Consider the following 27,094-nt stretch of genomic DNA (forward strand, 5'->3'; position numbering starts at 1 on the left):
CCCAGCCTTCAGGAGTTTGAAGCTCGTTATAGTCATTCAATCCTTGAATCCTACTCAGAATACCACAGACAAGGTTTAGACCTTCCGGATTCTCAAGAATGCCGCCATCAATTCTAGCTTATACCACGAAGATTCCGATTAAGGGATCCAAGAGATATCCACTCAATCTAAGGTAGAACGGAGGTGGTTGTGAGACACACGTTCATAGGTGAGAATGATGGTGAGTGTCACGGATCATCACATTCATCAAGTTGAGGAACAAGTGATATCTTAGAACAAGAATAAGCTGAATTGAATAGAAGAACAATAGTAATTGCATTAATACTCGAGGTACAGCAGAGCTCCACACCTTAATCTATGGTGTGTAGAAACTCCATCGTTGAAAATACATAAGAACAAGGTCTAGGCATGGCCTAATGGCCAGCCTCCCAAAGAGGGTTTAATCATAAAAACATGATCAAAAGATGTCTAATACAATAGCAAAAGGTCCTATTTGTAGAGAACTAGTAGCTTAGGGTTTACAAAGATGAGTAAATGACATAAAAATCCACTCCCGGGCCCACTTGGTGTGTGCTTGGGCTGAGCATTGAAGCTTTCATGTGTAGAGACTTTTATTGGAGTTAAACGCCAGCTTTTGTGCCAGTTTGGGCGTTTAACTCCCATTCTTGTGCCAGTTCCGGCGTTTAACGCCGGGCATTCTTGAGCTGATTTGGAACGCCGGTTTGGGCCATCAAATCTCGAGCAAAGTATGAACTATTATACATTGCTGGAAAGCCCAGAATGTCTACTTTCCAACGCAATTGAGAGCGCACCAATTGGGCTTCTGTAGCTCCAGAAAATCCACTTTGAGTGCATGGAGGTCAGAATCCAACAGCATATGCAGTCCTTCAGCCTCTGAATCAGATTTTTGCTCAGGTCCCTCAATTTCAGCCAGAAAATACCTGAAATCACAGAAAATCACACAAACTCATAGTAAAGTCCAAAAAAGCGAATTTTAACTAAAAACTAATAAAAAACTAACTAAAACATACTAAAAACAATGCCAAAAAGCGTATAAATTATCCGCTCATTACATGTCCAATGCTTTCCCTTTCTGATTTGCGAAGTGATTTTCTCTTATTGTTAAGATTGCTCTTATGCCCTTTATGCACATGAGACTCACTCTTGTCATTTTCTTCCTTACCAATTTTTTATTTATTGGACCATGAGTCCTGAATATCCAAACAACAATTAGAAACAATATAAATAAATCTATTCTTTGATTAAAAAAAATAAGGAGCGATACAATAAGAGATAACTTAACCGGTTTCTTTTGTAAGGGGAGTGAATCCTCTCAATTTTTTTCTCTTAATTGTTTCGTAAAGTGTGATCTCTCATCATTCAATATCTTCTCACATATTTTTTCTTGGTCCCACTTAATGTAACGTGAAAGATCACACTTTACCAAACAATTGAGGGAAAAAATTGAGAGGATCCATTCCCTAGTAAGCCCTATTGCATAATAATAATAATAATGATGATGATGATGATGATGATGATGATGATGATGACGACGACGACGATGACAGCAATGAAAATTAACCTTATTTTCCAAGATCATTTGAAGTTCATCACTCCCTATTATGGATGATTTATTTTTCTTTGTGTTCACGTTAATAATGAGATCATCTTCATCTGTTGAACTACCTACTTCAGAGTAATCAGGATGTGCAGGTGATTCAAAGGAATCCTCTGTTTCAAGATTATTCTTTTCGAAAACATTTTCTTTTCCAAGTAGTTTGTTCATCAAGACATTCATTATGTTAATTTCTTCATCATTCATTCCTCCAATTTCTGTTGCCCTTTCAATATGTAGTTTTCCCCTTTCTGTGCCAGAAGGACTACAATGTTCCTTGCAATCACAGAAATCCACAGGGAGAAGAGGAACTTTAATATTCTGGAAACTATATTTGTGCTTTTCAGTTCCAGTGAATGGTATAGATTTTACCTGCATAAGTACATATGTTGCATGTAAAAATTGAACCATATGATTAAGCATTAACGTTTCTTTACATGACCGAATATAAGGGAAAGACAAGAAATTTTAAACCTTATTACGTGATAAGATGTTAAACCTAACATGTATTACATGAATAGAAATTTTAACAGAATAGAGGAGGAATATAAATGAAAAACCATTTAAAACAATGATATAAAAATATATACAACCCCCCTTTCCCTTTTTCTCTCTCTCTTCTCATGATAGTACCTAGAAGGCAACAATGAGTCTTCAAGGCTACAAATGTCGCAAACATTCCCTAAAGTCTCTATATATTATACAGGGACAGTCTCGAAAAAACACATATACATCACAGAACAAAAAACAAGACACCAAAAGCACAAAATTACCTATAAGATATGTAAAAGAAAAGAATAATCCTAAAAAATTTAAAATGACACACTTCAAACAAACAGACCATCTGAGAACAGCATAATTAGACACTCCCACAAATGTTGGCCTTGTTATTCCTGCCAAAACCTTTAAAACGTGTCATAATAAATGTTTACAGTATGGCCTCATAGAAATGGAGACAGCTAACAGTTCAGATCATTTCTTAGTGTCATTCATTACCGAATATGTTACACTTGCGGTACATAGCCGGTCCTAAACCCGGATAAAGGAGGAGGGTTGTGTTAGGTCTTTGGAAACCAACATAAAAATATAGCCGAACCCCATGACATGAATCAAAGACATTATTGTGCTAAAGTTAGGTCGTTGCCCGGAAGCAACACGCCGTATGGCTCGAGTACGGTGTCAAAGCAAGAGCCGATGCATCGGTGCCCGGATGTAGTGTTAAATGAGCAAGGGTTCTTGCATTTTCGTGAATGGACGAGGGTAAATAAGCTAGTTTACAAAGTAAAAGGTAAAGGTCGAAGCGACAGAAGGTTGAGATTTGGGACATGAAACATAGGCACTCTAACAGGAAAGTCCATGGAGGTGGTGGACACCATGACAAGGAGGAAGATTAACATTATGTGCCTACAAGAAACGAAATGGGTTGGTGCAAAGGCTAGGGAGTTGGATACTTCTGGTTTCAAACTTTAGTATACAGGAAATGTGAAGAATAGGAATGAGGTTGGAATAATTGTGGATAAGAAGTGGAAGAAGGACGTAGTGGATGTCAAGAAGGTGGGAGATCAGATCATCTCTATCAAACTTGTGCTGGAGGGAGGTGCTTTCCATGTGATTAGCGCCTATGCACCGCAAGTGGGTTCGGGCGAACAACACAAGATAAGGTTTTGGGAGGATCTAGAGAGTTTGGTTCAAGGCATACCTTTGGGAGATAAGATTTTCTTAGGAGGAGATTTAAATGGCCATGTTGGGAGAGAAGTGATTGGATATGGGAGTATTCACGGAGGCCATGGTTTCGGGGTGATCAATGCCGAGGGTAAAACTATTTTGGACTTTTCCTCAACCTTTGATATTCTCATCGCAAATACATGTTTTAAAAAGAGAGACGAACATCTTATAACCTATAAGAGTGGCATGACAAGCTCTCAAATCGACTTCTTCTTGTTGAGGAGAGTCGACCGAAAATTTTACATTAACTCTAAAATTATCCCGGGAGAGAGTTTGACAACACAACATAGGGTGCTCGTCATGGATTTTCGCGTTGAGCAAAAGTTAAGGAAAAGACATCATACGAAGAACCCAAGGACAAGGTGGTGGTGGATGAAAGGTGAAGAACAAAGAAGCTTCCTAAGATGGGTAGGAGAAGAGGCAAAGTGGGATGGGAATGGAAGCGCGGAAGAGATGTGGAGGGAGAAGACAGAAGTTATTAGAAGAACAGCAAAAGAATATTTTGGTGAATCTAAAGGAATAGGACCAAAAGACAAGGAGTCGTGGTGGTGGAATGCGAGTATACAAGAAAAGATAAAGATAAACAGGGGAATGCTTTAAAGGTGGTCTTTATGCCGCAATGCAGATAACTGGGAAAAATATAAGGCGGCTAAGAAAGAGACAAAAGTGGCTGTAAGTGAAGCAAGAACAAGAGCATATGAGGGTCTCTACCAGTCTTTGGGCATGAAAAAGGAGAAAAAGGTATATATAGAATCGCAAAGAGCCGGGAAAGAAGAACGAGAGATTTGGATCAGGTTAAGTGCATAAAGGATAAGGATGGAGAGGTGTTTGCTCAAGAGGAGAAGATTAATGAAAGGTGGAAGAGCTACTTCTACGAGTTATTTAATGAGGGACAGAAGTCTCTTCCAAGCCTTGGTCGATTATGCACAAGGGAAGAAGATCAAAACTTTGACTACTATCGAAGGATTCGAGACTTCGAGGTAAAAGAGGCTCTAAAGCAGATGAAAAATGGCAGGGCAGTAGGACCTAATAATATCCCGATTGAGGTTTGGAAGGGTCTTGGAGAAAAAGACATCAACTGGTTAACCAAGCTTTTTAATGAGATTTTAAGGTCAAAGAAGATGCCTAATGAGTGGAGAAAGAGCACCTTGGTACCTATCTACAAGAATAAGGGGGATATACAAAGTTGCGGAAACTATAGAGGGATTAAGCTTATGAGTCATACTATGAAGTTATGGAAAAGGGTGATAGAACGGAGGTTGAAAAAAGAGACACAAGTAACAGAGAACCAATATGGATTTATGCCAGGAAGATCTACCACTGAAGCGATATACCTATTAAGAAGGATGATGGAGAGGTATCGTAGTAGTAAAAGGGATCTACATATGGTGTTTATTGATTTGGAAAAAGCGTATGATAGGGTACCAAGGGAGGTCTTATGGAAGGTTTTAGAAAAGAGGAGAGTAAGGATCGCATATATTCGGGAAATTAAAGACATGTATAATGGGGCCACAACTAGTGTGAAGACTCAATGTGGTGTGACGGAGGAATTTCCTATTGGTATAGGATTACACCAGGGATCATCCTTAAGTCCATACCTTTTCACATTAGTCTTGGAAGTACTCACAGAGCACATCCAATAGCTTGTGCCATGGTGCATGCTTTTTGCCGATGATATCGTCCTTATGGGAGAGTCAAGGGAAGACCTAAATAAGAAGTTAGAGTTATGGAGAGAAGCTTTAGAAGTGTATGGTCTGCGCATAAGCCGTAGCAAGACAGAATATATGGAATGTAAGTTCAGTCTGAGAAGGGAAAACCCCAATATAGAGGTGAAGATTGGAGAAAACATCCTAGGAAAAGTTAAAAGTTTTAAGTATCTTGGGTGCATCATACAGGATAATGGAGAGATTGAACAGAATGTAAATCATATGATCCAAGCAGGTTGGTCAAAATGGCGGAGTGCATCTGGTTTTATATGCGACAAAAAGTGCCTTTAAAACTTAAAGGTAAATTCTATCACACCACTATAAGACCGGCTATGCTGTATGGTACGGAGTGTTGGACGGCTAAAGGGGAGCACGAACATAAGTTGAGTGTGGCAGAGATGAAGATGTTGAGATGGATGAGTGGTCATATGCGATTGGATAAAATAAGGAATGAAGATATAAGGGAGAGAGTTGGAGTAGCACCCATTGTGGAAAAGATGGTTGAATCGCGTCTCAGGTGGTTTGGACATGTGAGAAGAAGACCGATAGAACATCCAATCAGGAGGGTGGATGAGATGGAAGATGGACAAAGGGCGAAAGACAGAAGAAGACCTAAGAAGACCATCCATGAGGTGGTCAAACGAGATCTACATGTAAACGTTCTCTCTGTAGACATGATACATGACAGAGTACAATGGCGTCGTTTGATTCATGTAGTCGACCCCACTTAGTGGGACAAGGCTTTGTTGTTGTATTCATTACCGAAATAACTGTACCTATAATATTGTGAGCTTAATTCTTGACATTGAAAAAAAAACAAAAATATTAAGACATGAATCCATGGCAAAGCTCTACAGTATTTTACATAATATTTCCCACGTTATACCACTTTCATATGCAAAAATGGCATTCTACAAAGCCATAGCCACACTAGATACACACCCAAGACTGGCATCCACACCTTTTAGCTTGACAGTTTAAAGGTTATTCAAAACACAAACGCCTTTAAAGGCCACGGTTCAACATCCAAAAAACATGTTGAAACACAACCAGTGAACATATTTATAGATGGAGTTTATTCAACGTAGGGTTCCAAACTGAAAAAAGATTCTCTAAAATGAGATTAGTAAAGTGATAAAGTGAAGGCTTAATCACCATTGAATTTGTAACTTCTAAGATATGTGAACCCCACTATCTTAATTTATAACTTTACCAATATCCTCAATTTAGAGGAGTTTGATCCATCCAGATTCATTGGATATTGGCTTTTAACAACGTCAATGACCAATGAATACATACTTGTGTCGACTAAATGAATAAATAAAGGTATGTTATATTAGTATGTCACCTTTCTTAACCTCGGGAAGTAAATGTGGAGTTGCTTTGTCTTTAAACTCTCTTTTGTGGGCTTTTCCTCTAACTTATTAGTAGTGACTGGTTTGTCACTAACATGACATAGCATCTTCATCCCATTCTCGTTTCAACCGTACTAGATAATATTCTTTAGCCTTCTCAAGCTTCAACTTCCCACCCTTCCAAACACAACCATTATACTGCCAAGACAATAATTTTTTTTTAGTTTTTAACAAAAAATGCATATTGTTATAATCAATTGAATTTAATGAAGTTTTAACTAAAAAAATAAGAGAAAAAACAAACCTTGCTAAAAAGCCTGGAAAGAGATTTGTCATCGGTGGGAGAAGGAAGGAAGTCAAGATAGGCGAAACTGCGACCTTTGGTTCGGATTGTTTCGACTGCTTCGACATTGCCGAAAGAGCTGAACAAACTGTGGAGGTCTTGTTTAGTTACTGATTCTCCCAATCCACCGACAAATATTCTCACCGCCTTGTTGTGTTGCCCCTTCATGCCTTAAGGAACGTTAGCCTGCACTCAATTAACAATAATACAGTTGATAGAGGAATGCTATTAAGTTGGTTCGACAATGTTTTGTGCCTCCAAGAGTAAGAATTAGAAGCGGCAATTTTTTTCTTAATTATTTTTTGGGTAAAATATCTTTTTTGTCCTTGAATACGGAACCATGTCAAAAACTTCATAAATATCATAAGTTTTATTTTGGAATAAATAACCATTTGTACCTATGAAAGATGATAACGCTGACATATGTACCATGATAGATCAAAACTGATTAAATTACCAATTCAGAAACATGCAAAAATACAGGAAAAAGGAAAATTTGGAAAAGAGAGAACACTAAACCAAAACATTAACCAATAATCACAAAACACTAAACCTTCACCCAACAATTACAAACAAAGCCAGCAATTACAAACATTAGCACATTATGAAACATTCCAAAACACTAAACCTTCACCCAACAAAACCAGCAACTACAAACAAAGCTATCAGTAAATTTGAACAAAAAAATTAAGAGCCATCAGCCTACAGCATTCAGCAATATTGCAACAAACAAATTAGGAGCCATCAGCAACTGGTAAACCAGTAAAACACTATCAGAGCCATCAGAGTAAGTATTACTGACTAAAACACTAAAACAGAATAACAGAGTAAGTATTACTAACTAACAGAGCAATCAGAACCATACATACTAATTTTTAAATTTGTAAAAGTTCCACCATTAACCACCAGCAAATACAAGGGAATACCAAACTGGAAACCAAGACGGAAGACCGAAGATGAAGAATTGAAGAACCAAACTTCAAAGTTCAAACCAAGACTGAAGAAGAATTGAAGAAAAAAGGAACAAAAATTGAAGAAGACCGAAGATGAAGATGAGCCACTAACCTGGGTTCCGCGTCGAGAAGCCAGCGAAGATGAAGAGTACCTGCCGAGTTACTGGGTTAAGGTTCGACGACCTGGGAACGGCGGTGCTGACGACCTGGGGACGGCGGCGGCGCCGACGACCTGGGAACGGCGGCGACGAGGGAGGGCTAGGGTTCCTTCGCTTCAGAGTTCTCCAATCTCCAGTACAGGGAGTATAGTGACAAATGATTAAATGAATGAATGATTGGGGAAGAGGAGGGTGGTTGTTTGGTTCGACGGTTTTCACGGTTTTTTTTAGTGGTTATAGGTGAAAGACCAGACTGCTTGCATTGCCGGTTTTCGGATGAACTGGTTCGACCAGATGGTCCGGTCTAATTTTTAAAACCATGAGAATTGGACAAGACAATTATTAACGGTTATGAAAAGTTAAACGTCTTACTATTTATAAGATGCATTGAAGATTCTCGTTAGTTAAGAATTAAATAGACACCACTTTCTTAGTATTTATTTTATATTAAATTTTATTTTAGTTTGTTTTGTTTGTTTTATGCTCAGTTATGATTTGACTTATTTTTATTTTAGTGAACTTATGCATTAGGATTTTAAACTTAAAAGAGATAAAAATTCTCTAAAATTCGGTAGTTACTTTTTTTTTCTTACTTTTGATGAATAAATTTTTTTTTAAAAAAATTTGGGTATAAACAAACCTTAACTATTGCATCAAGAAATCAAATTAAAGTAGAGAAATTTCTTTCTTTGATTTTTCATCTTACTCTAGTTACGTTCCATATCATGTCCTTTACCTTCGCTTGCGTTTCAGTGTATCGCGGTCTTCCTTGGCCTTCTCGTCACCGACAATAGAAGCAACTCGTCCAGATCGTTGTCTTTTGGTTTCAGGTCCTAGCCATTGCTGTGGGTCATGGACCGTTGTGGTTCTGGGAAGAGCACCGTTTACAATTGTTGACACTGACGTCATCGCTCGTGTGAGTTATTTATTCTATTTTTTTATCTTGTGATGCTTGTGTTTTTGTTAGGGTTTTGTTTTTTAACTGAATAAAATTCTCAAACTTGGTGAATGTTTGGAATTCGCAAATGTTTGAAATTCGCATGTTGCTTTAAAGAAAGGTAGTGGTGAATGGAAAAATTTGTTGCAGCTTCTAGGAGAAAATCCTCCATGAAAATAGAAAAGTCAAGAAACTCATGCTTGGCCAGATTATTTTTTCCACTCGATAAACGCCAATTTCTCAATTATCAAATCTTATTCTTTCTCTTAATTTACATGAAATTTCTTAACAATTTTGTATATGTGAATTGCTCAAACCTACTTTTAGTATTTATTTTAGGTGCCCTGATCCTAGATTTTTAGTCAATTCTCTATCTAAGGTTAGAGTAGACTAAGATCAAAGACTATAATTCTTTATAATTTTTTGGTCAATTCCCTGCTGCACCTTCTCATTACTATCCATGTTAAAACAGTGGTCAACCTCATCATAATTATAAATTAGTCAAACTGCCACAAAAAAGATAACAGTACTTGACAGCTAAATTCATCTTTTAAAATGCTAAATTACAAATTCAAATTTAATCTTCTAAAGAACATAAGTGACTATGAAAGTGCTTTTATACACAAAACAAGACCTGAAATGAGTGAAGCATGACCAAGGCTCCATTCCTGGAACCGAGTCCCTGTCAAGGGTTTTGACACTTCAATTAGAACCTTCTGAAACTTCTGAAACTGTTCCTTCAAGTCATCAAGTGATCCACTGTTATCTATCACTATATCCGCTTTATTCCTCTTCACATCAAGTGGCATTTGAGCATTGATCCTGTTCCCAGCATCCTCCTCATTTGATTTGTCTCTCCCCATGAGTCTCTTTTTCTGTGTTTCAGGATCAATCCACACAACTATAATTGGCTTTGTGAACTTGTCGATCTTGGCCTCAAACAACAAGGGGACATCAAGAACAATAACCTTGTATCCCTTCAGCCACAGCTTCACAACTTCCCAAAAAATTCCAGAGGATATATGGGGAGCCAATAATCTAAAACATGATCACAACTGAAATTCAAATAAAATTCAACAAACTAATCCTAAAAATGATGCATTTTAGGAATGATTGAATTGAAAATACTAGCTGTCGGTTACGAATTATAAAGTCTTCAACTTTAGCCTACTCTAACCTTAGAAAGAGAATTAACCAAAAATCTAGGATTAGGGCACGTAAAATAAATACTAAAAGAAGTAGCTTTGAGCAATCCACATATGCAAAATTGTTAGGAAATTCCATGTAAATTAAGAGAAAAAGAGTAAGATTTGATAACCGATCGAGAAATTGGCGCTTATCAGGATCGGAAAAAACAATCTGGCCAAGCATGGGTCTATTGACTTCTCCATTTTCAAGAAGGATTTCCTCCCCAAAAGTTGCAACAACTTTTTTCCATTTCTTCAAAGCATCCTGCGAATTCCAAACATTAACTGAGCTTGAGAATCTTATTCAGTTCAAAAGCAAAACTCAAACAAGAACACTCACATCACAAGAAAAAGATTTAGAATAAATAACGAACACGAGTGATGACGTCAGCGTCAACAACAGGAACCCCATGGGACTTGAAGAGATTGGAAACGGTGCTCTTCCCAGACGCGATTCCGCCGGACAATCCAACTATCCTCATTTCCCTTGATTCGATTCAATTCAATTCCTCCCAGGGTGTTCTGTGCTTCTACTTGCTCTGCAGTCGTGATTTGGTTCTTCTTGTGGCCTTTTGAAAATCTGTATCTGTTTCAGATGACATTAGAGCAGCCTCGCCGATCCGTTGCGATGAATGGCGACTGCGATGATGACCTTGTCTGTCTGAGCTTCGCAGTTCGCATAGTCTGCAAGAGCTTTCCTTCTTTTGTTCAATGCATAGGCGGTTTTTTTTCCAGACTGAGATGTTAATATTTTTGCCATAGAGACGGGCTGAGCCCGAAAGAAAAGAAACTTTAAATGCACTTCAAAACAATTATTAGGGTAAGAATGGTTCGCTGTATGAGCCGTAAAGCAAAAATCAATAAAAAGTGAAAAACAACTCTTGTTGTAACTATGGTATCTATATCTACTAAACAACAAAAACTTGACCATTTTATCATTCAATTGGCACAATAAAAAAAGAAACGGGACAAGTATGGCAAAACACATTTTGGATTCATTCATGATTATTCTTCTAGTGTGCATAATATCTGAAGCTACTCGCTAAAATTCAAATTAGTTCCTCAAAATAAGGCTATAACAATACCTAAACTTCTAGAGCTAATTGCTCAAATTAAATTGATTCAAATAATTATGCAAGCATCAAAAGCTGGATGGTGCTTCTTCAAGAGAAGAAAGAGGATATATGATAAGGTGGCATTGAAAATTTTTGTCCCAAATAGAGATCCAGTAGAGGTAAAATAATGTATAACACATCACTCTCCAGGGACTTAATTTCCTAGCAATGAGGTGGAAATTAAACCCTTTTGATGTGACTGTTCGGTGACGACAAACATAAACAGAAGCACACATACCCAAGAAAGAATATATATTACCCTGTCAAATTGTCCACATTTCCACTTCGTTGCAACAAAACCAACTGGGGCAGTATTGCAACTGCCTCCAAGTATATTGAAAATGCCCAGAAGATCTGCAATAGATTCACATTAAGTAAACAACCATATTCATGATGTCAAAGCCTAAACAGTTTCCAATGAAGTATCAAAATGCTGAGTTGAATATAATCTATTTTGCATACACAAATATATGGGAAAAGAATCTGCAGGCTTTCAATAAGTACAGGAACATGGGAAGATTCTAACTATGATGGCATATATAGTATCAAGCAAAATTATAATCTAGGGTATGCACTGGAAAATTCAAGATGCAATCTGCTGATTGGAATCCTCAGGTTGGGTCATAGATATATAAAGGTAACAACCCTTCCTTCACTAACCCGTTTTCATAGTCTAGTTAGTATTCACAACAAAAGCAAGGTTAGTCTCGGCAAAGAAAAGTCATATAAATCATATTTTTCACGTGGAAGTCAAGAACAGCTCAATCTGGAAAATGAAGGCTTCGACAAATGCACACAACACAAAACATCAAAAGGGGAAATGAAAAACTCTACATCAAAAGCACAGCAAAGAATACAAATTTTTAAAAGAAAAATAAATCAAAACAAGAAATCTGCACAAGTTGATCTTTCTCAATCTAATGCAAAAATCCTCAATTAATGACAAGAGGAATTGATCCAAGAAAAGAGAGGGAATTGATCTCCAGAATTGAATAGATAAATGGCAAGAGGCGGAAAAAAATCACAGCATCGAGAGAAAAAATTGAAACGTGAGGGTAAAAAGTGTGCAAACTTCGAGTATAAATTAAAACGTGGACAAAGTATTCTATCAAGATCAAGTTGGTACAACTTCTTTGAATCAATTATTATAAAATGGACAATTTTAAGAAAATTATTACAATGGTTTACCAACAAGTATTCTAAGAGCGCTCATTTAAATAAGGTCTCTTTAGCGCTATCTACCTTAATTTGTTAAAAGCTAATCTTAGAATACTAGTTGGCAAAAAGATTAACTAATGCAAGCACATTAAAAGATGAAACAGAACAGAAACATACAGCAAAACATAACTCGAGAAGTAAATCTAGTCCAAGAGTGATCTAAAGTCGGCATCTATATTTTCATATGACAAATTTGGAGCTAGACCAATACTGCCTATGTAAGAATCAAATCAATCAATATAAAATCTATTCTTACAGCAACAAATTCAACTCACTGATAATTTTTTACAACAAATTCAACTATGATAATTTTCATGAACAAAAAATTTAGCTAGGTGATTATTTCAGTAAGACAGCAACAAATTCAAGGTACAGCGACGATAATTAGCAACAAATTCAACTCATTGATGATTTTTCATCAACAAAAAAAATGATCTCAGTGATATTTTCAGCAACAAATTCAGCAAATCCTACTTCATTCATGATTTATAGCAACATTTAGATCAGCAACAAGGCAAACTAATTGATTAGCAATTCAACATCATCTCAAAATAGAGGGACAAGGGAAATCTGCAAAAGACAGAACAGGGGAAGCGATGATGCAGGGACTCACTAATGGTCCACGGCGACTCGGCGACGGCGAGGACTCGAAACCAGAAGACAACGAGGGACGAAGCACGCGACGACTCCACGACGGTCCACGGCGACTCGGCGACGGCGAGGACCCGAAACCAGAAGACGACGAGCAACGCCTCTGTCGCCGGCGACGAGGAGCCCAGGAAAGGCCACGAGACGTTAAAATGCCGGCGACAAAACGAGACAAACGACGAGACGCCGGCGAGTGTGAAGGAGACGAGACTCGAGTGAGACCGAGAGAGTCTCTAGTAACAGTGAGAGAGAAGAGAGAGTTTGAGTCCGTCAGTATGAGAATTGAGAAGTGTACTAAATGGGTTTTTGTTTTATTTTTTAAATTATTTAAAATTATAAAATTTAAGTTAGTTGAATTTTATACAAGGAATTATTAATTTTAAGTGTGTGTGTGAATTTGACACAAAAAAATAAATATAAATGTTGTACTTAGGAGATATATTATCAAATGTTATATATTTATATTATATGCCCCTATTTGAAAAATTAGGAGTAAAATAAAAATAAAAGATTATAAACAAAATTAAACTCAAATATAAATGTTGGGAGTGAAAAACGTATTTATCATTTGTTAAAATATATTGTAAATAAAAATATATTAAAAATGATTTTAACACATATTTTTTTTAGAAATCACTTTAATATAGTACCATTTTATTTAAAAGAATATGAGATTGTAACAAACATCACATACTCTTCGCATAATATACTCATAAAAATATTTTATATAATTTACTAACGAGTATAGGATTTTTTTTAAATAAATAAAATAAATATTATAATTATTGATATATGTAATTTTGAGAGTATTAACGATTTTTTATATTTAACCTTATCTCCTTTATAGTAATGTATGCACACGTCTCTACGTATCACGTTTATGAACGCGATGTGATACATACCTTATTTTGTTTACCGTGTAAACGAGATACGGTCATACTTATCTCGTTTACATATTTCGTTTATACTATAAATGAGATAAGGAAAGCTGGCGCCTATAAATATAACTCGTTAACAGATTGTCTGACCCCACTCCTGATCAATATTTCTCACATTTCTCTCCATCCTTAGGCTAGTTTATTGATATTTTTGAGTTCCCGGTACGTTATGGCACACAACCCTGACATAAATTGGCTGAACGCGTACTGACTCATTGCGGGAATTATCGACTTTGAGGTTGGTACTATCTTTTATGGTTCAAATTAATAATTGATTATCTTTTAATTAGTGAATAGACAGGATATATTGAATGATATTTAGGTAACACAGAGTATGTTAGTGGCAAATATGGATTAAGATATTTATAAGTAATTAAGTTAATTCATAATGAACTTTTTATTCATAGGGAAGACTTGTTGACAACTTATTTTGCAGAAGTCAAGTTTATTCGTACTGAAAATTTGATAAGTATGTTAGTTGGCAAATAGGAATTATAAATACTATTTTTTCTGATGTTTATCTGATGGTTATCTGAGTTGCATATTATATTTTTTAGAATAGATCTAAACATGCTAGAGAAATTAGTTTGAAGTATTGTATTTGGAACTTTTTTTACTTTTAAACAAAGGCATCGCCTTTTATTGCCTAGGCGAGTTAGTCTGTCATACACTTGCACCCCCGGATGCCATCGTCCCTTACCTGAGGGAAGTCGGGTTTGGTGATACGGTGCAGCTCTGCGACTTTGTCTTTGACAACTCCCTGATCACTGTATTTTTGGAGCGGTGGTGTCCGGAGACCCATACTTTCCACCTACCATGGGGTGAGTGCACCATCACCCTGCAGGATGTTACGTACCACCTTGGGTTACGCACAGACAGAGAGCCAGTGGATGGGTGCCTGCGTGACTTGCAGACTTGACACAGTGGCCGACATGGGAGTACGTGGAGGAGCTCCTAAGAGTCAGACCGCCCCTTCCAGCGCAGCATGGTGCGCAAAGGAAGGAGTCGTTCAGCATAAAAAAGACCTAGTTTAGAGACCGGATCTGGTAGATGCCAGCCATCACCGATCCGGCCACCCTTCGATAGTACACCAAGTGCTATATCATGCTGCTGATTGGTAGATACTTGATGACCGACAAGTCCAACAATCAGGTGCACATCAGGTGGTTGCCATTGTTGGCGAACTTTAGGAGGTGCAGCGGTCTTTCGTGGGGATCCGCTGTGCTTGCATAGACGTACCATTCCTTGTGCCATGCAGCACATCGTGATACGACGGACATCGCCGGCTGTGAACCGCTTCTTACGGACGAACAACTGCTGCAACCTCTCGTAGGTGCATCTCACTATAGCTGAAATGGGTAGATACATTGTTCCCTTCAGCACTGCATTGATGCACTTGGAAAGGCTCGTTGTCATGTGACCACACCGACTTCCACCATCACAATGTTGCAGCCATATTTCTTTCTTAAATCTCCTGACCCAGTCAGCCATCTCACGCGATAAGGTCCTCAGAGCATACATGTACCACTTGTAGCCAGTACTGCTAGGACTATAGGCATCATTAATGAGATATCGCTTGCCCTCAGCTGACTTGAACTGGGACATAAAGTTTGCAACTATATGCCTAACACAATATGCATGAAACGCCCTAGGAGGCTTCCATATGCTATCATCCGCTCTAAGCGCAGCCTTGATTGCTTGGAATCTATCAGATATAATAAGAAGTCCTTCCTGCGATATGACATGGCGCCTCAGATTGGATAGAAATAACGACCATGACTCCATACTCCCAGACTCAACAATGGCGAAAGCCACAGGTAGGATATTGCTATTACCGTCTTGGACAACTGCAATTAGCAACATCGCTCCATACTTGCTGTACAAATGTGTGCCATCTACTGAGACAAAGAGATTGCAATGCTTGAACGCTTCAATGCATGGAGGGTACGACCAGAAAACCTTGTCAAACTAACTGCAGTCCGGAACCATCACGTGTCCATCATAGTATGGCACAGCACTCAAGTCACATAACGTGCCTAGACAACAACTCTGCAATGCTTGGAGCAACCATGGCACCCTATTGTATGACTCATCCCAATCACCATATATCTGTGTAATTGTCTTTGTTTTGCCATCCATACCTTCCTGTACGGTGGCTTGAAGTGATAGCTTTGTCTCAGTGTACTTTGTAGAACAAGGATGAAAACTGATGGACTTGACTGTATGAGCGGCAAGATGAGTCTGCATATGAGATGACTGTCCAACTGCTGATAATCCTACGACATGGTGGGGGCTAGACACGTATGCAGTCTGCCAAATTTATGCACCTCCCTAAAGTTTTTAAGTATCATCAAATTAAAATCTAACCAAAATGACAACAGCGATTTTAAAGACGAGCTAAAATCTTGAAACACTCACCAATATCCGAGATTCTGTCGGAAGGTGACCCGGAAGGTCCAAGGACAACCGTACGTGAAATGCCTGCATCGTACGTGGTACTTCATCCGGTCCGATTCAACTACCCGATACTTTGTGCTTCGCCGAATGCTGTAATTCTTCACACCTTGCAGCACTGCCTCTCTACTCCTGAATCTATGACCAACTCCAAACTCCATACTACCATCCGTGTTGTAATCCTCGGCCCCCGTGTTCGAGTACGGAGTTTTCTCATACATCGCATCCAAGTCCAATGTGTGGTAGTAGCTGGGCACAGATGATAACTCCGGGATTGGTTTGGGAGTTGGCAACAAGTATCGACGTGATCTCCCAACGGGAGTCTCTGGTATGAACTCATCTTCATCATCACCCACAGATGAACCACTTCCGTCACTATCGACAACGTAGTCATCGTCCGATCCTCACCCTCAACTTTCATGTCCTGCACCGGACTCGCATAGTGCAACGGACGTGGTGCGAGAGGAGGGTCATCCAGTACGAAGTCTGAGGTACCACTACCGCCCCCACCAATGTCACGAACCTTCGCTGAAAGCTCCATCACTTGTTCAACCATAATTCTCCCGTGCACATCAAACATAAGGCGCACATGCTCGTCGCCATCGAGGCAAAACAGACGAAATCGAAACACCTCATTCCCCATCGATGCTAGCATCCTATACCCAACTCGACCAACCTATTTTGGCTCCGTACCACCAACATGCGACAATATCATACTCTTTAGTTCTAACAACAAATCCACTCTTCTATTTCGAAAAAGCGTTAGACTCTCGCACTCAAATATCACTCTGCTGTCACTATTTCTCATCTAACAGTTGGGATAAACCATTGTAACAAAAAAAACCACTACTATTAGACATTTTTTCCAAAGCTCTAGGAAGGAAAACGGAAGAGAAGGAAGATTTGATAATTTTGTGAAGAATACCAATAGTTTGCTGGTCCTTTTATGGAAGCTAGATGTTTGTCTGTCCTATTATATTTCGTTTATTATGTCAACGACCTAAACTCAGTCTTATCTGATTTACACTGGCCATATCTCGTTTACACTGTAAACGAGATAAGGCATGTTTGACATCATGTTTATAAACATGATATGCAGAGACATGTGCGTACCATATCTTGTAAATGAGATACAATCATACTTATCTCGTTTACACTGTAAATGAAATAAAATTAAATATGAAAACCCGTTAATACTATCAAAACTACATATATCAGTAATTATAATATTTATTTTATTTATTTAAAAAAATCTAACGAGTTTATAATGCTTAATTACTTCTCATAATTTCATATTTGCTTTTAATACAAATATATGTGTCTAAACTAAATAAATTTCTTTTAAAAAAAAGTCTTAAAAAACATTTACTAAATGTAAGTAGTTTTTCAACTTAAAATGTATATTTAATGAATAGTAGCTGGGGACTAATGGGAGTGATGGCTAATGGTGTACAACGATCAATTTTGGAAACTTTATGGCAAAAAAAAACTCAAAGGGAAAAACAATACATAAATCGGTTTCTTCCCTTGTTACAGTAAATACAAAACATCTCTGGCAATGCAATCTTTCACCAAGAAAGACTATTGATAAGAACCAAAGTCAAAGTGAACAGAATAAATCTGAGTTCTGAATGAATCCCTCAGCAAAGTCATGCAGAACCAGACTTTCAACTTGACATGATCATACTTGAAGTGACTATAAGATGCACATAGAGACCGAATGAAACTAGATAAATTACAATTAGAAATAATGGTAAAACTCTGGTTTATTATAAACCATAAGCAAATGTAATTAGAAGTATAGCATGAGAGCATTAGTCCATTCCAAACAGTTCAGAAGTAGCAATATCAAGCTTTCAAAATCTCTCCGGCTTTCACCAGATCTTCAAGTGCCTTGGAGATCTGTGCCTCAGACAAGCCTTCCAATTTGATGCCTTTCTCAACACCAAAGTCTAGCATTAACAAATTGAACAAAGTGAGAGCTCGCCATAAAGAGGTGCTTATTTCAAAATAATGCAAGAAATAATCAAGATGTTCGATAGACATAGATAGATGAACAATAGATTCGCTGAAATATGGGGATTTATTTCTTATACACATTTTCTATGTCAGTGGATTCTTTAAGCACTCTTTAATGCCCTCAAAATCCAGAGAAAAAAAGGGTAGGAAACTGGGAATTTGTTATCTCTATTTCCTTGTCAGCAATTTTTCCCCAAAGGTATGGTGATGCCTTTGCATTGAATTGCAGGTCTCTTCATAAATTCTAATATCTGGTGTACATTTGGTGGAATGTGGGTAGTTAACCAAGTCATTTTACATAGCAATTATATCAATATCAAATTATTAATTAAAAAAACTGAACATAAGCAGGGCCTTAGCAAGAGCAAAAATCACTCCCTACATTAGGTTCTTGACTTGTATCAAATTTGTTATAAAAACCTATTTTGTTCACATTACATGATGAAGGATGTCAACCGATATTTAAGAAAAGAATATAATATGATGTTTTCTTTCAATAAATAATCTAAAATTGAACAATAAGGGGTAGTTTTTGTCATTAGGAAGATGTAAACTATGTTTTGTAACAACAGTTTGTTTACCCACAAATTGAGCATCCCAGGGGTTTTAAAAGGTGTAAAACCCAACCCCACAAAATTATTCTATCAAATATGGTATGTATTTATGTCACAAATGACAGCATCAATCATCGAAATTGAGTTGCAAGGAAAACAAGTCGGTAGGAATGAGGTAACTCACCAAAATGGAAGAGTAAATCAAAGAGCTAGTTAAATATTAACCAAGCATGCCACATGATACGGAAAATAGCGATGCAAGGAGAAGTGACCACATGAGCATTTCCAACTAAAAAGAGGCACTTCATTAAAGTGAAGGTATGAGGATGGTGAGACTTCTTTCTTATTTCTGCAATTACCTATTCTGATACTATCTATGTACCAAGTTATTAAAATCTTCCATTTGTGTATCAGGTGAAGTTATAGATACCTAGCCATAGACTATTGGGATTCAATTTTAATTGTCGAGTGTGCAGGATGAAGAGTGAATTGTGGGCAAGGCCCTATGGGGATAGATTTAGAAAATAGAAACTAACTCTACCAACTAGACAGAGGAGGCTGAATATTTTAGAAGTGGTAAGGGGAGGGGTATTGAGGAGAATATCTCAGAAGTTAGAAATGAACCAGACTTGGGAGAGTATTAAGTTTCTTGAATACGCAACTATAGAAGAGATTTGGCCTCCAGAAGAGGCATGCACATTTTACTATTCTTGCAATTTCAGTCTAAATTCGAGCATATTTTTTGTGATCTAGTCCTATTATGCCCATGAGTACAAGGTTAGTGAAAGATGATCATTAAAGGAACAATTCATTGACGGTGAATATCATTGCTAATTGTGATTGTAATTGGACTAGTTGGTGTGGATTGATCTTTGTGCAAGACCAGTACAACTAAAACTTTTAGCCTCACTATACATTAAGTGTGTAAGCAAGAAAGTTGAGAATTCTTGACTCAGGATAAAAGCAAAAAGTATTGTATATTAATATTTAGTTATGTATATTGTGCCAATGAACAAACGGGGATAGAAGGGCTCAATGGCTCATTGATGATGATATAGAACAGAAAAGCATATCAAAGGGTGATAAATTCAAATATAGAGAGTTTAATTTTGATGCACTGACAGTGAGTCATTCACACATCTGTTCTTTTGGAAGACCATTCTTGCTGTCAATATAAAAAGTAATTATTATTACTGACGTGGTTATGTGATTGGATGCATGTGTAAAACTACTCTACACTATCAAAATTAAATTCAAATAATAATAAGAAGAAAAAGAATGAGACATTAGAATGATGATACCAAATCTTGCCCATAATTGGGGTTCAGCTCCACTGCATTCGCGGATCAGTATTGGCAATTTTGGGTTCAATGTCTTCAGTTCCTTATAATTCTTTTCCACAAATGTCCTGAAGATAACAAAATAAAGAATACTCATTACTACTTAACTATCTATAAGATTTACATAATCAAATCAAGAGATAAGAAAATGTAAATAATATAACCTTGCAGGTGATGACTGGCACATCAAAAACCGAAGCTCCCTTATGTTCTTTGAAAGATTTCCTCTCCACGCCATTGATTCCCTACCTCGATTTAATACTTTATTTTCAGATATTTCCTCATCAGCAGGCATCAACAAAAGACGGTAAAAGTAAAACCCCATACAAATGAAAGATAAAAGTTTGAGCTACTTCACTCCTATGAGCTGCTCCCTAATAAAGTTTCAAGTAGAAATTTCAAAACATTTTAATACTATGAGTAGTTGGTTTCAGATGTATTACCTGAATGACTGGATGTGATGCCAAAGTCGAATAACGTGTTTGCGTAAGAAGCCGCAAGGTGATGGACACGGAAACCATGCGCTGATTCGGGACTGGCTTCGGTTTTGGGGTTTAGAAGTGAGAATCGAAGTGAGGGTAGTGTTGTCATTTTACAATTTCAAAAATCAACCAAAAACCACGGCAAACAGACAAAAAATGACAAGAGTGGTAAACTGGTAATTGTTGGGAGATATTGTGCTTGTTGGGCGTTGTTATTTTGATAAAGGAAAAAAAAGATTTTTTTTTAATGAAAAGATTTTTTTTTCATTTATTAATGTATTTGTTAAATTTTTAATAGTAAAAATAAAAAAATTAAAAAATATTTTTTAAAAAAATTGTAATTTATATTTTTTTAAAATATTTTTTTTAAAAAAAGATATTTTTTATGTAATAAATAAAAAAATATTTTTATATTGTTATACCTAAATATAATTAATAGATAAAAAAATCTTATTGCATAAGATATCCAAACATAAAATTATTTTTACTTTTTTTATAAGATCTTTTAAAAAAAATAACTAAAAAAAATCTTGTTTTAGAAACTTACACAAACAAGTCTATTGTTTGCATACGTATTTTTCTTTGTTATTCTTAATTTTATTAGAGCTGGATCTAGAAAAGTTGAAGGTAAAGTCAATAAAGTTGTGTTTATTTTTACAGACAGGACATTGAAATAGGAATACAGAGATATAAATTTATGTTTGAGCAGATGAGACATGGATAGAGATATTGTGTCTAAGGACACTGAATTGATGTATTTTGTGTCCATCCCAACAAAAAAAACACAAAAATACTAACTAAAAAAAATGAGAATAAATTATATTTTTATAATTTATTTTAATTTATCACCAAATACAATATAAAAATATAAAATTTTATATTTCTATCTTTTATATCTTGTTCTCCGTGTCAAATAAAATTATTATGACCAAATTACTATGGTGATACTTTTACTCTGTAATATTTAGCATCATGAATTAAGAAAATAAATTTAATTACTATTTTCTCTGTTATATATGCTTAATAGTAATAAAAAGTATCAAATTAATAATAATGGTCCATGATCAACTATTAGATTTAAAAGCCAAATATTGAAAGAATAGAAAGTTCCATCAAAATAGCAACTACAATAAACAATCTTTTCATTCTCATTTATAGGGGTGTGCATGTTTGGTCCGGCCCGAAAATTTGGTCCGGTCCCAAAAAATTTTGGATCATAAAGACCCGAGTTCGAAGTGATTCGGAGTTGACTTGGAGAGAAGAAATGAAATACGGGAAGTGCGTGAAACTGAGATCGGATCATAGCTTGGGTCACTCGGACCTAGTCCGGTGATCCGGTCATCATACACAATTAATATTTTGTGTTATTATTGATGGATGATGGCTATTTTTACGTAGAATTTAAGTATTGCAAACCTTAAATTTTGTGTTATTAGTCATTATAAGACTATAAATTAATTTTTTATTCTTAGAATGCATAAAATTTTAAACTAATGCATAATATTGTGTTATTTGTATTGACTTAAATATTTGGTGTTATTAGACAATATTAGTATTGATTGTGGTTATGCTTTAATTTTGGAGAAGGGTTGATTCTTGGTATATGTTTGGCAGTTTGGGTACCGGACAGTTCGGGAAGATCCTCGAGTTGATTGGTGGGGTGTGGCCTGGGACCAGGTCGCGAGGGTGGTGCTGGAAATTGGAATAGACGACTTCTCGGGCTCCGGGTGTAAAAGGAGGGTGTCACCTGCAAAGACACTCCGACGCCCTTGTCAGTTTGGTGTGCAGGCGAAAAAAGGGATAAAGTGGTAGGTGTCGTACCTTGGGGGAGGGGTAGGACCCTCCTCATATATACTGTGTCAGAAGTGGGTCCCACCAGAGAAGTCCCACCTTCTTCGAAGCTTCCTCATACAGCTGTAGCGATGAGCTGTCAAGGACGCGTGTCCGGGTCGGTGGCTAAGCAGCTCGCACCCGACCGTTTGGGTCGGGTGGTCTACATGTCGGGTCGGCCCACAATGCCGCAACAGTGCCCCCCAAGCGCCAGCAATAGTCGTGAGGGTTGTTGGCGGTGTGTTGTCTCTTCTTTCGCGCGTTGTCGCGAGTTCGGCCATCCGTGGGGGGAACGTGCCCCTTGCGCGTGTTCGTCTGTTGCTAGAGTGATCACTCGTCGCCTCGTTCCTCGCGTCGAGCATTAAGTGCTCATAATGGGTTGAGAAACCCCATGCGCAAAGACCATTTTGCCCCCAGTCTTTTCGCGCCTTTTGAGTGGCAGTTTTTAAACCTTTTGCATTTCTTCTTCCTTTCTCATTCTCTCTTCTCCTATCTTCACCTTCTTCTCTCCCAAGCATTCCAGAGCGTTATTTTTGCATTCCTATGTGTTTCCTTCTCTTTCAGGTTTTCATAATTATCTCAGGTAAATGTCAATTCCTTCCCTTTCTGCTTTAAAGTCCTTTTTCTTCATCATTGGTTCTTCTGTTTGCATGTTGCTTGTCTGTTTTGTATGATAGGTGATCTTAGTGTTGAGTAGGTGCGTTAGGAGGGTGATGAGCGGATAATTTATACGCTTTTTGCCATTATTTTTAGGTATTTTTTAGTATGTTTTAATCATTTTTTAGTATATTTTTATTAGTTTTTAAGCAAAATTCATATTTCTAGACTTTACTATGAGTTTGTGTATTTTTCCGTGATTTCAGGTATTTTCTGGCAGAAATTGAGGGACCTGAGCAAAAATCTGATTCAAAGGCTGAAAAAGGACTGCTGATGGTGTTGCATTCTGACCTCCCTGCACTCGAAATGGTAATTTTTGGAGCTATAGAAACTCAAATGGCGCGCTCTCAACTGCGTTGGAAATTAGACATCCAGGGCTTTCCAGCAATATATAATAATCCATACTTTTTCGAGTTTAGACGATGCAAACTGGCGTTTAATGCCAGCTTTCTGCCCTATTCTGGCGTTAAACACCAGAAACAAGTTGCAAAGCAGAGTTAAACGCCAGAAACAAGTTACAAACTGGCGTTTAACTCCAAGGAAGACCTCTACATGTGAAAGCTTCAATGCTCAGCCCAAGCACACACCAAGTGGGCCCGAAAGTGGATTTCTGCATCATTTACTCATTTCTGTAACCCTAGTAACTAGTTTAGTATAAATAGGACGTTTCACTATTGTATTTTGATATTTGGACGAGCTTTTGGAACATCTTTAATTATTGTTAGTCCTTTAGACACTGGGGGATGGCCTCACAGCCATGCCTACCTTATTTTCACTTATGTATTTTCAACGGTGGAGTTTCTACACACTGGTTAGTTGTGCGAAGTTGTGACAGAGAGTTGAGATTACAATTGTGCGTACCAACTTGTTGGCGCCTTTGAGATCACAATTTCGTGCACCAAGTTTTTGGCGCCGTTGCCGGGGATTGTTCGAGTTTGAACAACTGACGGTTCATCTTGTTGCTTAGATTAGGTAATTTTCTTCTTATTTTATTTTCAAAAAGTTTTCAAAAAATCTTTAAAAATTTTTCTTCTTTTTCGTTTTTTTTTCTAAAAATAATTTTTGAAAAATCCAAAAAAATTTATAGAATCATAAAATCAAAAATATTTTTGTGTTTCTTGTTTGAGTCTAGAGTCAATTTTCAAGTTTGGTATCAATTGCATGTTTTGATTTTTTCTAAAAATTTTCGAAAAATTCATGCATGGTGTTTTTCATGATCTTCAAGTTGTTCTTGATAAGTCTTCTTGTTTGATCTTCATATTTTCTTGCTTTGTGTTTTTTGTTGTTTTTCATATGTATTTTTGCATTCATAGTGTCTAAACATGAAAAATCTCTAAGTTTGGTGTCTTGCATGTTTTTCTTTTCTTGAAAATTTTTCAAAAATAAGTTCTTGATGTTCATCATCATCTTCAAAGTGTTCTTGGTGTTCATCTTGACATTCATAGTGTTCTTGCATGCATCTTTTGTTTTAATCCAAAATTTTTATGTTTTGAGTTATTTTTGTGTTTTCCTCTCTTCTCATTAAAAATTCAAAAAATCAAAAAAATATCTTTTCCTTATTTCACTCATAAATTTCAAAATCTTTGGGTTGACTTAGTCAAAAATTTTTAAAATAAGTTGTTTTTTGTTAGTTAAGTCAAGATTTCAATTTTAAAAATCTTATCTTTTCAAAACTTTTTTAAAAATCAAATCTTTTTCATTTTTCTTTTATATGTTTGAATTTTTTTTTAAATTGATTTTCAAAATTTTTTTCTTATCTTTATTTCAAATTTTCGAAAGCTTTACTAACAATTAATGTGATTGATTCAAAAATTTGAAGTTTGTTACTTTCTTGTTAAGAAACGTTCAATCTTTAAATTCTAGAATCATATCTTTTAGTTTCTTGTTAGTCAAGTAATCAATTTTAATTTTAAAAAATCAAATCCTTCTAAATTTCTTTTTCAAAATAAATTTCAATCGTATCTTTTCAATCATATCTTTTCAAACATATCTTTTTCAAATCATATCTTTTTCAAAATTTGATTTCAAAAATCTTTTCTAACTTCTTATTTTTTCAAAATTAATTTTCAAATCTTTTTCAACTAACTAATTGACTTTTGTTTGTTTTACTATTTCTTATCTTTTTCAAAATCACCTAACTACTTTTCTCTCTTTAATTTTCGAAAACTCCTCACCCTTTTTCAAAATTCTTTTAATTAACTAATTGTTTCAAATTTTAATTTTAATTTTATTTCTTCTCTTAATTTTCGAAAATCACTAACCATTTTTCAAAAACAATCTTCGAATTTCTCTCCCTCTCATCTTCTTCTATTTATTTATTTATTTACTAACACTCTTCTCTTCATCTTAAAATTTGAACCCTCTCTTCTCCTCTGTGTTCAAATTTTTCTCTTCTCCTTCTTCTATTCTTTTCTTCTTCTACTCACATAAAGGAATCTCTATACTGTGACATAAAGAATTCCTCTTCTTTTCTGTTCTCTTCTTTTTCACATGAGCAGGAGCAAGGATAATAACATTCTTGTTGAAGCTGATCCAGAACCTGAAAGGACTCTAAAGAGGAAGCTAAGAGAAGCTAAAACACAATACTCTGAAGAGGACTTTACTAAAATTTTCGAAAAAGAAGTAGAGATGGCCGAAACCAATAACAATGGTGGATGTGCAAGGAAGATGCTTGGTGACTTTACTGCACCAAACTCCAACTTCCATGGAAGAAGCATCTCAATCCCTGCCATTGGAGCAAATAACTTTGAGCTAAAGCCTCAATTAGTTTCTCTGATACAACAGAATTGCAAGTTTCATGGACTTCCATCAGAAGATCCTTTTCAGTTCTTAACTAAATTCTTGCAGATTTGTGATACTATTAAGACCAATAGAGTTGATCCCGAGGTCTACAAGCTTATGCTTTTCCCTTTTGCTGTAAGAGACAGAGCTAGAATATGGTTGGACTCTCAACCTAGAGATAGCCTGAACTCTTGGGATAAGCTGGTCATGGCTTTCTTAGCCAAGTTCTTTCCTCCTCAAAAGCTGAGCAAGCTTAGAGTGGATGTTTAAACCTTCAGGCAAAAAGAAGGTGAATCCCTCTATGAAGCTTGGGAAAGATACAAGTAACTGACCAAAAAGTGTCCTTCTGACATGCTTTCAGAATGGACCATCCTGGATATATTCTATGATGGTCTGTCTAAATTGTCTAAGATGCCATTGGACTATTCTGCAGGTGGATCTATTCACCTAAAAAAAATGCCTGCAGAAGCTCAGGAACTCATTGAAATTGTTGCAAATAACCAATTCATGTACACCTCTGAAAGGAATCCTGTGAGTAATGGGACACCTTAGAGGAAGGGAGTTCTTGAAATTAATGCTCTGAATGCCATATTGGCTCAGAATAAAATGTTGACTCAACAAGTCAATATGATTTCTCAGAGTCTGAATGGTTTGCAAAATGCATCCAATAGTACTAAAGAAGCATCTTCTGAAGAAGAAGCTTATGATCCTGAGAACACTGCAATGGCAGAGGTGAATTACATGGGTGAAGCCTATGGAAACACCTATAATCCATAATGGAGAAATCATCCAAATTTCTCATGGAAAGATCAACAAAAGCCTCAGCAAGGCTTTAATAATGGTGGAAGAAACATGTTTAACAATAGCAAGCCTTTTCCATCATCCTCTCAGTAACAGACAGAGAATTCTGAGCAGAGCCCCTCTAGCTTAGCAAATATAGTCTTTGATCTATCTAAGGCCACACTAAGTTTCATGAATGAAATAAGGTCCTCCATTAGAAATTTGGAGGCACAAGTGGGCCAGCTGAGTAAAAGAGTCACTGAAACTCCTCCTAGTACTCTCTCAAGCAATACAGAAGA

General features: G+C 36.6%; 2 protein-coding genes, 1 non-coding gene and 1 pseudogene across 5 annotated transcripts; all 4 read right to left on the minus strand.

The window, feature by feature from the left end:
• LOC107464617 (protein REPRESSOR OF SILENCING 3-like) overlaps positions 1-9,076 on the minus strand; it is a 22,769-nt pseudogene extending 13,693 nt beyond the window's left edge.
• A 246-nt stretch (positions 9,077-9,322) lies between these two features.
• Positions 9,323-13,223, minus strand: LOC107464615 (dephospho-CoA kinase). Of its 3 annotated transcripts, none has more exons than XM_021132276.2 (5): positions 12,926-13,223; positions 11,354-11,448; positions 10,320-10,680; positions 10,111-10,244; positions 9,323-9,830 (listed from the first exon to the last, which is right to left on the minus strand). In XM_021132276.2, exons 3-5 carry the CDS (start codon positions 10,389-10,391, stop codon positions 9,395-9,397), a joined length of 642 nt encoding a protein of 213 aa, XP_020987935.1. In that variant the 5' UTR covers positions 10,392-10,680; positions 11,354-11,448; positions 12,926-13,223; the 3' UTR covers positions 9,323-9,394. The 3 variants fall into 3 exon arrangements, with proteins under 3 accessions (XP_020987935.1, XP_052110604.1, XP_015939017.1); XM_052254644.1 differs by having other exon boundaries at positions 10,354-10,680; positions 12,926-13,220; XM_016083531.3 differs by lacking the exons at positions 11,354-11,448; positions 12,926-13,223 and having other exon boundaries at positions 10,354-11,107.
• Positions 13,224-18,148: 4,925 nt separating this feature from the next.
• LOC107464616 (NADH dehydrogenase [ubiquinone] 1 alpha subcomplex subunit 2-like) lies at positions 18,149-20,622 on the minus strand. Its single transcript, XM_016083536.3, has 3 exons — positions 20,430-20,622; positions 20,227-20,333; positions 18,149-18,304 (listed from the first exon to the last, which is right to left on the minus strand). Exons 1-3 carry the CDS (start codon positions 20,588-20,590, stop codon positions 18,201-18,203), a joined length of 372 nt encoding a protein of 123 aa, XP_015939022.3. The 5' UTR covers positions 20,591-20,622; the 3' UTR covers positions 18,149-18,200.
• A 5,642-nt stretch (positions 20,623-26,264) lies between these two features.
• Positions 26,265-26,372, minus strand: LOC127742140 (small nucleolar RNA R71). Its single transcript, XR_008003327.1, has one exon. It is a non-coding gene; the product is annotated as a small nucleolar RNA R71 (small nucleolar RNA).
• Positions 26,373-27,094: the final 722 nt, after the last annotated feature.

Source organism: Arachis duranensis, chromosome 9 (assembly GCF_000817695.3).
Source record: "Arachis duranensis cultivar V14167 chromosome 9, aradu.V14167.gnm2.J7QH, whole genome shotgun sequence".
NCBI lineage: Eukaryota > Viridiplantae > Streptophyta > Magnoliopsida > Fabales > Fabaceae > Arachis > Arachis duranensis.

Bases quoted from the DNA above. Each gene is read 5' to 3' on its own strand.
- LOC107464615 (XM_052254644.1), bottom strand. From the start codon at position 10,461: ATGAGGATAGTTGGATTGTCCGGCGGAATCGCGTCTGGGAAGAGCACC. The intron at 10,245-10,353 runs GTTCGTTATTTA...TGGAATTCGCAG, and splicing joins ACGCTGACGTCATCACTCGT to GATGCTTTGAAGAAATGGAA. The intron at 9,831-10,110 runs GTTATCAAATCT...ATCATGTTTTAG, and splicing joins AAGCGCCAATTTCTCGATCG to ATTATTGGCTCCCCATATAT.
- LOC107464616 (XM_016083536.3), bottom strand. From the start codon at position 20,590: ATGGGGTTTTACTTTTACCGTCTTTTGTTGATGCCTGCTGATGAGGAA. The intron at 20,334-20,429 runs GTTATATTATTT...TGTTATCTTCAG, and splicing joins TGCCAGTCATCACCTGCAAG to GACATTTGTGGAAAAGAATT. The intron at 18,305-20,226 runs GTATCATCATTC...TGTTAATGCTAG, and splicing joins CCAATTATGGGCAAGATTTG to ACTTTGGTGTTGAGAAAGGC.